The sequence below is a fragment of the Muntiacus reevesi genome, chromosome 11 (genome assembly GCF_963930625.1).
Source record: "Muntiacus reevesi chromosome 11, mMunRee1.1, whole genome shotgun sequence".
Lineage (NCBI taxonomy): Eukaryota > Metazoa > Chordata > Mammalia > Artiodactyla > Cervidae > Muntiacus > Muntiacus reevesi.
In genome coordinates this window covers 4,713,229-4,726,581 of record NC_089259.1, presented here as the reverse complement: position 1 = coordinate 4,726,581, position 13,353 = coordinate 4,713,229, and the positions used below count along the sequence as shown (strand labels likewise).

The window sequence follows — 13,353 nt, the reverse complement described above, 5'->3', positions numbered from 1 at the left end:
ATTCCGGAGGCAAAAAGCCGGAGTGGATTTGCAGCGCCCTAGCGGGAGTGAGGAAAAGCTACGGATTCTTCAGCTCATTACCACCCTCCCCAGACGCGATTTCCTTCTTATCGCTGGGCTCATCGCTCAAGTTTGAGTCACCCGAAGTCCAGGAGGGAGAGACAAAGCCCCGGGCTCGCCCCCAGCCGCAGGGAGCCTCCGCCTTGTTCAGAGCCCCTGCAGCTCCGCTGCACCGCTGCTCCCAGCCCAGTGCGGATGCTGTAGATCAACAGGTTCGGGGAACTTGAGCGGAATAAGGAGAGACCGCCGGGTGCCGCATCCCGGGAGCGGAAGGAAGAGAGGATCCAGAGATTTGTGGCTCGCGTCGGGCGCGGAAGCTGCGCCCGGGGCCCCAAGCTGGCGCGCACCCATCCGCTAGCCCCTCCAGTCCGGCTGCTTCTGCCAACACCCCGCCGGTCTGGGATGTACCTTTCCATCTGTTGCTGTTTCCTCCTATGGGCTCCTGCCCTTACACTCAAAAACCTGAACTACTCAGTGCCGGAGGAGCAAGGGGCCGGCACGGTGATCGGCAACATCGGCAAAGATGCTCGACTGCAGCCGGGGCTTCCGCCCGCAGAGCGAGGCGGCGGTGGTGGCGGGCGAAGCAAGTCCAGCAGCTATCGGGTGCTGGAGAACTCGGCGCCGCACCTGCTGGACGTGGAGGCGGACAGCGGGCTCCTCTACACCAAGCAGCGCATTGACCGCGAGTCTCTGTGCCGCCACAACGCCAAGTGCCAGCTGTCCCTCGAGGTGTTCGCCAATGACAAGGAGATCTGTATGATCAAGGTAGAGATCCAGGACATCAACGACAACGCTCCCTCCTTCCCCTCGGACCAGATTGAGATGGACATCTCAGAGAACGCGGCCCCGGGCACCCGCTTCCCTCTCACCAGTGCGCACGACCCCGACGCCGGCGAGAACGGGCTCCGCACCTACCTGCTGACGCGCGACGACCACGGCCTGTTCGCGCTGGACGTCAAGTCCCGCGGCGACGGCTCCAAGTTCCCAGAGCTGGTTATCCAAAAGGCGCTAGACCGCGAGCAGCAGAACCATCACACGCTGGTGCTGACCGCCCTGGACGGCGGCGAGCCGCCGCGCTCCGCCACCGTGCAGATCAACGTGAAAGTGATTGACTCGAACGACAACAGCCCCGTCTTCGAGGCGCCCTCCTACCTGGTGGAGCTGCCCGAAAACGCCCCACTGGGCACCGTGGTCATTGATCTGAACGCCACCGACGCCGACGAAGGTCCCAACGGCGAAGTTCTCTACTCTTTCAGCAGCTATGTGCCCGACCGCGTGCGGGAGCTCTTCTCCATCGACCCCAAGACCGGCCTGATCCGGGTCAAGGGCAACCTGGACTATGAGGAGAACGGGATGCTGGAGATCGACGTGCAGGCCCGAGACCTGGGTCCCAACCCCATCCCGGCCCACTGCAAGGTCACGGTCAAGCTCATCGACCGCAATGACAACGCGCCGTCCATCGGTTTCGTCTCCGTGCGCCAGGGGGCGCTGAGCGAGGCGGCCCCGCCCGGCACCGTCATCGCCCTGGTGCGGGTCACCGACCGAGACTCGGGCAAGAACGGGCAGCTGCAGTGCAGGGTCCTGGGAGGAGGCGGGCCGGGCGGCGGCGGCGGCCTGGGCGGCCCGGGAGGCTCCGTGCCCTTCAAGCTGGAGGAGAACTACGACAACTTCTTCACGGTGGTGACCGACCGCCCGCTGGACCGCGAGACCCAGGACGAGTACAACGTGACGATCGTGGCGCGGGACGGGGGTTCGCCTCCACTCAACTCCACCAAGTCGTTCGCCGTCAAGATTCTGGACGAGAATGACAACCCGCCTCGCTTCACGAAGGGGCTCTACGTGCTGCAGGTGCATGAAAACAATATCCCGGGAGAGTATCTGGGCTCGGTGCTGGCCCAGGACCCCGACCTGGGCCAAAACGGCACGGTGTCCTATTCCATCCTGCCCTCGCACATCGGCGACGTGTCCATCTACACCTACGTGTCCGTGAACCCCACCAACGGGGCCATCTACGCCCTGCGCTCCTTTAACTATGAGCAGACCAAGGCGTTTGAGTTCAAGGTGCTTGCTAAGGACTCCGGGGCGCCCGCGCACTTGGAGAGCAACGCCACGGTGAGGGTGACGGTGCTAGACGTGAATGACAACGCTCCTGTGATCGTCCTGCCCACGCTGCAGAACGACACCGCCGAGCTGCAGGTGCCGCGCAATGCCGGCCTGGGCTACCTGGTGAGCACCGTGCGCGCCCTCGACAGCGACTTCGGCGAGAGCGGGCGCCTCACCTACGAGATCGTGGACGGGAACGACGACCACCTGTTTGAAATCGACCCATCCAGCGGCGAGATCCGCACGCTGCACCCCTTCTGGGAAGACGTGACGCCAGTGGTGGAGCTGGTCGTGAAGGTGACGGACCACGGCAAGCCCACCCTGTCCGCGGTGGCCAAGCTCATCATCCGCTCGGTGAGCGGCTCCTTGCCCGAGGGCGTTCCTCGGGTGAACGGCGAGCAGCGCCACTGGGACATGTCGCTGCCGCTCATCGTGACCCTGAGCACCATCTCCATCATCCTCCTAGCGGCCATGATCACCATCGCTGTGAAGTGCAAGCGCGAGAACAAGGAGATTCGCACTTACAACTGCCGCATCGCCGAGTACAGCCACCCGCAGCTGGGCGGGGGCAAGGGCAAGAAGAAGAAGATCAACAAAAACGATATCATGCTGGTGCAGAGCGAGGTGGAGGAGAGGAACGCCATGAACGTCATGAATGTGGTGAGCAGCCCCTCCCTGGCCACCTCCCCCATGTACTTCGACTACCAGACGCGCCTGCCGCTCAGCTCCCCGCGGTCCGAGGTGATGTATCTCAAACCGGCCTCCAACAACCTGACTGTTCCCCAGGGCCACGCGGGCTGCCACACCAGCTTCACCGGGCAAGGGACTAACGCGAGCGAGACCCCAGCCACGCGGATGTCCATAATTCAGGTAGGAGACTTTTAGCGTCACAGGGACTTCACTTTCTTGTTGGCTTGGGGAGCTGTCCTGAAACCTTTGAAACAGGACGAGCCACACTGCCAGCTGCTGTGAGAGGGGCACTTACTAGGATTTCCACTTTGGCCACTGCCTGACCAATATATTCTACACATAACCCCTCCCATGTGAATAGTCGAAAACCTACAAGATGTAAAATGTCTTACTTTTGTTGCATTTTAAACGTTTATTTTTTTTTATAGGTTTTACGATGTTACCTGGGTTCAGTGTTCACAGTTTATTTTACTTTGCTGGTCTGCATTTCTCTCCGCAAAAGAGGATTACTAGAATAGAACTTTTTTTTTTTTTTCAGTTAATTCACTTAAAATGTTTGTATTTCATTAAAAAAAAATATGATGGCAAAAGACAGAAATGGATTCCCCAATATTAAGTAGTTAACTACTTTTTAAAAGAAGCGAACTACTTAAGTACAGCATAGCAACCAACAACCAGTCAGAATTTTCAGAGCCTGACTCAATATCAGTTTTTACCACCACCCCCCAAATTAGTGCTTCTCTTTGAAAAGTATTCTAAAGGACACAAATCTTATTAATTCTTCAGCTGAAACTGCAGACAGTGCATTAGTGTAGCATAAGCTTGGAAATGGGAATTATACTCTGAAGATCTTTGAGAAACTTGAAAAAGTATAGGCTCTAGATATGACTTGTATATATCTATGAAAAGTTTCTATTTATTTTGTCCTGTGATTTTCCTGATCTGTTTCCTTACGGTCATTGAGAGATGAACAGATACACTAGAGGGGCGGTCTCATTCTCTGCTGTGAAAACAGGAGGTAAAGTTGCACTAAAGGCACCTGTAACAAAAAAGAATTCCAGGATGCATTTAGTTTGCATACTGCATATTTTCAGTATATCTAAGTGATATTTAATATACATCAGATAGTAGATTCACATTATTGGTATATGAAAAAAACCTAACTGACCCAGCATGGGCACTAGACTAACAAAAGCAGTTGACTGTACTGTGTTTAGTTACTACCTAGTTTCTTTATCTACTACGGAGTTGTATCACAAAAACAAACTTAATTTTTGCTTATCAGTGTGTGTTGCTAAAGATTACTCTGGATGAGCAATACTTGTAATTTGAAATTGAGTTTACTGAAAGTGACATTTTGGGAGGAAAGTTAGTTTGGGGCAAATGAAATCAATTTGCTCAGAATTTTGTGCTTTGAAAAAACAAATACGTTTTAGTGACACTCGACTCAGTAATGTTTTTTATCATTAAAAACATTTTTATTATTATAAAACGGTAGTAGAATTTCATAATCTTATCATTTTAAACAGAAGTGTAACAAATAGTAAAACTCAGCAAAGCAGTGTCATAATATTTTAATATCCTTATAAATCAGACTCATACTGAACGCTACTGAATACTAAAGTATCCACTGTAGTTTTAAATCCCATTTTTTACAGTGTTTATTATACACTAGTAATCGTGATTTTTGGAGATCTCTATACAACTGAACAAGAAATTTCTCCCATGAAAAATTATAGTTTCTATGAATGTCTGTATGTAAAACTGGTATTTTTGATAATTTCTATAAATACACTTGTTATATACTTTTCTTACAGTTTTACCATTGACAGTTAAAAAGATATCACAGAGGGTTAATGCGTAATCTTCCACTTCAAGTACTATGAGTTGAATTCTTATTTAGTGTCCAATAAGAATGAAGTTTGTGTAGTGAGATCCTCAGCAAGTCTGATTCCTGATCAGTTTAGTGAGGAGCAATCTTGGGTGGAAGTACCCAGGAGGTTTTGCTGGACAGGGGTCCCTGTACAGTGTTTACACCATACTGTTCTTGAAGCTGGCCATTGCCCGAGGGACAGATGATGATGATTCCTCTCATTAGCAGTAAAACTTGAGCCAGAGCAAATCACACACACACACACACACACACACACACACACACACACACAGAGTCAAACAAGGCTGGGGACAGAGAGTTTGAACAGAGAACAAAGGAGGCAAACTTCCTTGTTTTCCTGCTATTCCCTTTCTTCCAGAATCTTACTTCATGACATATAAGGCACAGGATAAGTTTAAGCTCTTGAAATGGTTTCCAACCTGGCTCAGTTGCCCATATTGCTTCTACCCTGGGAATATCCTCAATATAAAATGTTAAAACAGGCTCTTTTGTTTTCTACTGAGTTTTTGCAGTCTTTTAAGTTCCTAATATGTTAATTTCCTATTAAGTGTGTCAGGTTTTTCTCAGTGCCTATTATGGGGAACAGAGTAAATTGAGTACAGTGACCTTGCTTTTTTTCTTTCTTTTTTAAACTAATGTGCTGCAACCACTTTATGCTGAAGTGACATGCTCAAATTAAAGTGTTCAGGCATCCCATATTCTTGTTTCAAGTTCATTTATTAGTGTGTGTTTATTTAACAGAGTCTGTGAGGAAACATACTATTAAACCCGTGTATTTCTGAAGGAAGAATTTTAATCCACAGAATACAGATGGACTAGGAGCTATTGGGTCTGGTTTATCTTTATTTTCCAGCATCTTGGGTGTTGTTTAGAATATGCTCAGTGCATTTCTATTGATGAAATGAAAAAAAAAAAATCATACTGTTTTGAGATACACTGTTAAAGGGTGGTGAAATGAAATTTAGGAACTTTGGGATTTATAAGACTCATGGTACAACTCAAATTAAAATTTCTCAAAAGATTTTGCGTGAGTTGCAGGCTCTAAAATTTTAAGATTAATATCTATAGATTTTTCAGCATGAATTTTTATTGAGAATAGATGCCGAAAAATCATGTAAGCTGGTGTAAAAACAGTGGTTTGTGAAAAGGTATTTTATTGCAGATTTTCTTCAAGTTTCTTAGCCCATGTAAAGTCAGTCTATAAAGTGTTCAAACAATTGACTAGTGATTAAAACATCCTCAGTAGTGTGAGTCATAATACAATACTATTGTAATGAAATATCTTATTAACTTTAAAGCCACAAAAGTAATTTGAAAGAAAACAGGAATACAGATTTTGTGGTCAGTTAGACAAATAGATTATTATACAAATTTATAAAAACACTCTTCATCAGAGCAGTTTTCATGTGGATTATTTCATAGTTTAGTATGAGAATCTAAAATCAAGTGGAAGTCATTATTAATTGTCACGAGTTACTGCTAAAGGTGACTTATCAAGAATTATTTATTAGGTAGCCAGGTAAATTTTCCACAGGTATTTTCAATGATGTCCTGGTTGCAAGAGGGAGCAGGCTGGGGACTTCTCACTGGTGGGAGAATTTCCAGTTTTGTTTGAACATCTGTGTTTTCAGTTTTTTGTTTTTTTTTTTTGATAGCACCTAAAATGTAGTCATCTTAATATGCTGTCATAGGAGAAAATATGTTGAGCCAACAGAATAAGATATACTAAAATAAATTTTTGAAAGGAATACATTCTTACACAGTGTTTTACAGTTCAATTTTAAAAGATTCACATTCTGGTTGACTTTAGACTTTTTATCCTGGAAGAGGAAATCCTTTTGATATACCTGGATGGCCTTTTCAATAAAAGTGAATTAAATATATGAAAATACCTTCAGTCAATCCAAATATATAAAAATGAGATTGAGGCATAGAGGACTCTAGTATCATAATGTAGACAATAAACTCAGTATCTTAGAATGAAAGGGTGAAAGACAAAATACATCTTTCCTAGCAACATTAACCATTGGCTGTCTTGTTCCTACTTCTCTAATATAAGAGATTTTTGGCTTGGGGCCCGGATGAGTTCTAAGACCTCGATTTTCACAACTTCATACTCTGGTATGGTAGGCATTTCAGTAACAAGCACAAAGTATGTGAATAACTATTTTTTCATTCATGATTTTAAAGAATCTTTTTCAGTGTTATTCCAAGATGAAACAGTTTTATTGGGTAAATGCACTTATTTCCATAAACTCGATATACGTCTCTACTTCTAGGGTTTGTGATGGGCTGAGTAGGAAGGGAATATCGCTATCTTACTGAATGCCTCTAGAATTATCTTGTCCAATTGCATTTTTTAACGTTTTTTAAAAGATAGGTTTAATTTCTATTTCAAATTCATGTGAATACACAATCATAAAACATATCTTTCTGTTTTTGAAGTTGAAGTGTTAGTCGCTCACTCATGTCCGACTCTGCAACCCCATGGATTATAGCTCACCAGGCTCCTCTGTCCATGGAATTCTCCAGGCAAGAATACTGGAGCGGGTTTCCATTCCCTTCTCCAGGGGATCTTCCCAAACCAAATTTGAACCTGGGTCTCCTGCATTATAGGCAGATTCTTTACCATCTGAGCCACCAGGGAAACTGGCTTCCTGTTTTTACTATATATTAAAAACAGTACGAATAAAGTAGGGATGAACTGTAAAAGATACTCAGCAGTTAAGGTGGATACTCAGCAGTTTGAGTTTCTTTGGAGACGAGTTTAAAATTCAAATTATTATCATTCTTAATATGTTATTATTTTTATTCTTCGTTTTGCGTGTGCTTTTGAAAGCCTCAGCTGCAGTGTAAATCTCTGTGCATTTCTCTATTTTACAATAAATAAAAAAACAAAAGTCATAACATTTTTACTATTATGAACTAGAACCCTGAGACTCACTTTTAGTATCAGCTGATCTAACTGCTCATGAGGTAATAGTTTCGTTAACAATTATTTCTTAGTTTTCAAGAAAATTTTCAAAATATTAGCTAGATGGTACTTTATTATCTTTAAGGTCTTATTCTTACATCTTTATCAGTCTTTTAAAATGTAACAGTAAGATGATTTTTAATTTTACTTAAGTTCTTTGAGTGACTTCTACAATTTTTCTTGAATTCTATGAGTGAATTTTGTAATATCAATAAATACTATTATATAGAAATCTGCATGGAGGATTTTATTCTTGGCATCTTGTTATTTAAGGCTGTGTGCAATCATGAAATATAGAAGGCTATAGAAAAGCATGCTAAATAAAATTCCTATTCCAACTGCTTGAACGTATTTTTAGTCAAGAAAATAAATTTACATGTTCTAAAGCATTACCTGTTGCCTATAACTATATTGATCAAGTCACACTCAAAAAATAAAATAAGAACATATTTTCTAAAATCTTTGCTTTATAAAGTTGCTCTTATAATATATTTTATTCACTTTTTTATGGCACATAGATACACATTTATATATGAGGTTAAAATAAATGTTAGTTTTAAAATAATCCCAAATATTATCTCTTAAAAGACTAAGAAGTATACATATTTAAATCTGTAGATAAATATTTAATATTATTGAAAAGGATAATATTTATGCTTTATCATGTTTCACTACTATTGTCAGGTTTCAAATTTTTCACTGTTAGTACTGCTTATGTAATAAATGCGGTAGAAATACATCTATATAAGTAAGAGATGTAAATTAAGAAAATATTTTTAAAAATTAAGGTTAATAAAGGTTTACATGACTTAATTCAGTGAAGGCTGGCTCTGCCCATATTTATGAAAATGTAAACAATCAAACTTCCTGGCCAAATTAATGTATGCATATACATGTGTATATGTCCTTACATTTTTAGTATAATGTACATAAAAGGTCAAGCACAAATATTAGCCCATTTTTATACTTTTTTATTTCAAAGGTAGTTTTCTTTTCTAGGATGAACTCAAACCTTTCTTTTTCCTTGAAAATATTTTTAAACTTGATAATCTCACTGTTTAAAGCTTCAAACATTTTGAAGTTCCTTAAAATAGAGGCAGTTATTCCAGAGTAGTTCAGGAATAACTGGCTTTCAGTGGACAGTAGGTTGGAGTTTATGGAGATTGGGGCTTCCTTGGGAGCTCAGATGGTGAAGAATCTGCCTGCAATGCGGAGACCCAAGTTTTCTGAGTCTTCAGGTAGTGCGGTGGGGTGTCTAGAGGCACTGTGAGAGTGTATGCTGGGAGCCTGCTGATGAAACCAGAGGGGGAAGGTGAAGCCTCTGGAACTGGTCTCACGCCAGTCAGGAAGTGAAACTTAACTCCCCTATGCTGAGAAGTCTTGCAATACACTCAATAGTGGGTAAATTCTTACAAATGCACCTGCTAATTGTGATTTTAGTCATTGCTTCAGAATGTATTCCCCTCAGTGATTCTTCTGTTTAATAAATCCCACTGGGCGTTATCTTAAAGCCATCTTTTAGTAGAGTCATTAGGGAGAGGGTGTTTTTTTTTTTTTTTTTTCTATTGAATTCCTTCAACCAATGACTGTCTATTTGTTAGAGAGTAACATAATGGTCATCTTGCCTATCAATTTGAAAATAGTGTTCACTTCTGACACTCATCTACAAAACACTTTTAAATCTTCATTGGACCTACACTAACCTATTGTCAACCTGTTTTAGCAAAGGAGATGTTGACAAGAATTCACTTCAAAGGCACACAGTATTTTACAGTTAGTCATAGCTTTCACCACTAGCTTTGACAGTGATTTATTGCTATCCTTTGGTCTCCTGAAATAAATTATCTTATAATAAAGAAGTTCTTAATGGCATCAACATTCTGTCCTGTGACTAAGCAGAAGCCTGTTCTTGCTTCCTTGCTACTGCAGAAGTATAAATTCAATATTTTTAAGGTAAAGCAAAAAAAAAAAAGATGTAACAAAATACAGATGCAAAGTTGTGGAGTGTGGGTGGCATTTTTCACTCTTGTGCACTGTGTTCTTCCAGTGATAGACTGTAAAATTGGTTTCAGACAGTGTTTGAGAGAATCTATGGATATACATGTGACACACTTCTGTTTGTCTGTTCTGATCCTAGTGACATTCTGATTACTGGTGTTTGTAGTCTCTGCCCTGGATCTATTCCAAGGAGTTTTATTGTAGTGAAATGACTCTTACAGTTCATTGAGCATCTAGCATAACTATGCTAAATATGATTGGCACGTTTGCATATATTTATTCAAAAAATAAGGCAGTTAAACAGCATAATTATGGGAAAATGAATCATAACAATAAAAGACCATTTAAGTTAACAAGCTTTGTGATCAAAGGATAAATACAGGTTGGATAAATTAGACTTTAGATGTAACTAATCTACATAAATAGACTTTGTTCTGATTAGGAGAATGGAATATATTAAAATAATTTAATGGTATAAGAAATGCATTTTATTTCATACATTATGAAATATTTAAAGATTTGAGTTCTTTTATTTATATTTCTATTCTCGGAAATGGTCATGAACCATATTTGTGTTGAATGAAAAACAGGCAAGGTAACGACTGCTATTATCTTGTAAACTTTTGTTTGGTAGAATACACACTGTAAGAAAAATATTTATTTTTTAGGTTTGTAATATTTTTGATTGATTTTTAATTAGTGAAACATATTAAAGGGGCCATTTAAAGGAAAATTTCTTGTTTACTTCTTTTATCAACTAGAAGCAGCCTTTGTAGAATATGAAAGTATGAACATTAAAGCTCTATTTCATGTTTTCAAAGCTATATATTCATAATCATTTTTAGATATATGCTGTTTTCAAGAAACACTGGATACATGTTTGTAAATTATATTAATATGGATATATATAATATGGATAGTGACTATATTCTCAACTTTTCTAATGCTATTTTGATGGCATATATATTTTTAAGTGATAGGTTTAACTTACGTGACTCAACTAATTTCTTTCCAGCAACTGTGGTGCTTAGGTATATTTTCTTAAGCTTCACTTGGTGGTAACTTTAAAAATGTAATTTAAGCATAAGTCATCAACTGGTATACTTTTACAATATTTCTACCTGAATCAGTAATCATTGTTAAGCAATGACTGAATTATACTTATACCTAGAATTTTCATGTCCTCCAATTCAGTAAAACTCAAAATATATATATATATCCCAAATTTTGATAGCTTTTATAAAGCAGAATCACAATTATTTTATTATAGGAAAGAAATGTACACAAGGTCAAAATTTCATTTTTATTTTTAGAATACAATTTTAGACAATCAATGTCTTAGAACAATTTTTAATGTTTATTTATGTGCAGTACAAACATTTGTATCAGTTTTAAGACGCAAAGCTATAGTTTTCATACTTACGATATATTATTCCTTTTATTTTCACAGATTCCCATGTAAAAACCTTTGCTAAAAGATCTTCATTTTATTTTGCACACAGCATATTTTAACAGAATATACTGAGATGATTTTAGGACTGAATGTTTGATAGATGTTTGCTATTTTTCCACACCAGAGCAACTAAATATGCAAAACTGACATATATATGTAAACAACTCACTTATAATTGCCACGAGAAGGATTATCCATCCATAGTATGAGGTTACCAAAATGCACTTTTACTGATGCAAATAAATAAAAATTTCTGGGCAACTTGAAAAATAATTAGCTTTGATTTCAATAGTTCTATCAGCAAAAACCCAGGAAATTGCTCGATATTGGTGACTTCTATTACTGTGTCTTCCTAAGACACAAAATTTCTATTTTGCTTTGGCAGTTTTGCATCTGTTTTAAAATAGTGTAACTATATGGCTGATTCATGTCAATGTATGACAAAACCCACTGAAATGTTGTAAAGTGATTGGCCTCCAACTAATAAAATAATATTAAAAAAAAAAAAAAAAAAAAAATAGTTTATCGCAAATCAACTTAATGCACTAAGAATATGAATAAGAGGAGATATAAACCATACAAAATGAAAGATAAATCAACCATCTATCATTACAAGCATTCCCATTAAGATAGAATTAAAGATTGTGTGCAAACTTGCCTTCACATAGTTTTAAGGCAAGACACTTGATTGCTTTATGTTTATTTGGATGGCCTTGTGTAACATTAATGAATTGTGTTTTTTCTTTTTGTTTTAAACCAACCCTTACTCTTACTTTAATCTTGATTGATTAAATCAGAAATTTCTGATTAATGAGAAATGTTTGGAGATATAGGTGACTCTTACTTGGCATGGCATAGGCATAGAGTGCGTTTGTAATTTTAGGAGTAATGAAAATATATTGGTGCTAATGCATGAATATAAATGTAGGATAAAGACATTTTATTAAGAGAAGATATTATTTGAAAAATAGGAAATATTTTGATACAATACATAGATTGAAAAAAAAAGTTTATAACCTGATACTTTAAATGTTGGCAGATGCATGGATAGTAACCATTAGATAAATTTCCAGATCCTGACCTTCTAGGAAGGCTAGTATTTATTATTAGATGATAATAAGGCAGAAAATAAGGGAATTATCTTAGTAAACAAATCCCACTCCCAGTCAAGATAAGGTTACTGACAAATGCCTATTCTGCAGTGTGGCCCTCACGTCAGCTGTGCCAATACCAACAAATGAAGCAGAATGACTAAACTGGGAGAAACCAGACAGGGAATACATTTAAAGAGACTTTTTTTTTTTTTTTCTGATTTTGAGCAATAGGTTTTCCATGATTTTTTTTTTTTTATAATCGAGACAATTACATAGTAATTTGGGTTAGAATGCATGCCCAGTTCCCAGTTTCAAAACCCAATTTGTTACCACCTGTGGCTATTTCTATTAAAAAAAAAAAAAAAGAAAGAAACATAATTACTATGAGTCTCAGCAGTCTTAGAGTAAATTTTTGCAATTACAATGCTTCCCTTGGGCAGATGTGTGAAAATGGCAGATTAATTCCTGCCAGGATCTTTCTGTTCCTTGTGCATTTTTAGTTTTGGTGTTGCCTGCTTATTAGAGTGGCTCTGTTTGCTCTGGTTAAAGGTTATGTCAGTGTTTCCATAATAAATCTCTAGAAATGAAGATTCACAAGTCAGCCATTAAATTTTGCCTTAGGTGAAAAGTTGACATGTAACGTCTCAGCAAAGAAGTAGTTATTATTTTCCATCACACTCTGTTGCTGGGTTAAGTTTGAAGTAAATGGTAGTAGGACCATTTGGCAGTGTTGAAAAAGCAGGACTTAGACTAGCAGGCAAAAAGAAAAGTGCAGTCTTTTGAACTATGAAATAATATCTAATCAGCAGAAGCTGATGGAAATATTTTAATTCTGTGCTTCATCTCTAGCTACTTAATGCATAAGATTTTTAAAGAGCCACAATAAAAATATTGAGACTGGATAGCTAACAAGAGATTTAACACTCCACAATTTCTTTTCATTCCTTCTTTTCATTATGATGTGTAAAGTGAAACTGTTAGGCACTCAGTCATGTCCGGCTCTGCAACCCCATGGGCTATAGTAGCCCACCAGTCTCTGTCCAGAGCATTCTCCAGGCAAGAAGGCTGGAATGGGTTGCTATTCCCT

The 13,353-nt window shown here is 39.7% G+C and overlaps 1 protein-coding gene across 1 annotated transcript in view; it reads left to right on the top strand.

Moving 5' to 3' along the window:
* Positions 1 to 286: 286 nt before the first annotated feature.
* PCDH17 (protocadherin 17) overlaps positions 287 to 13,353 on the top strand; it is a 110,972-nt gene continuing 97,905 nt past the window's right edge. Inside the window, exon 1 of the mRNA XM_065902251.1 lies at positions 287 to 3,033. Within this exon, the coding sequence (XP_065758323.1) occupies positions 463 to 3,033 (2,571 nt within the window). The 5' untranslated portion in view covers positions 287 to 462. The remainder of the gene's footprint in view (positions 3,034 to 13,353) is intronic.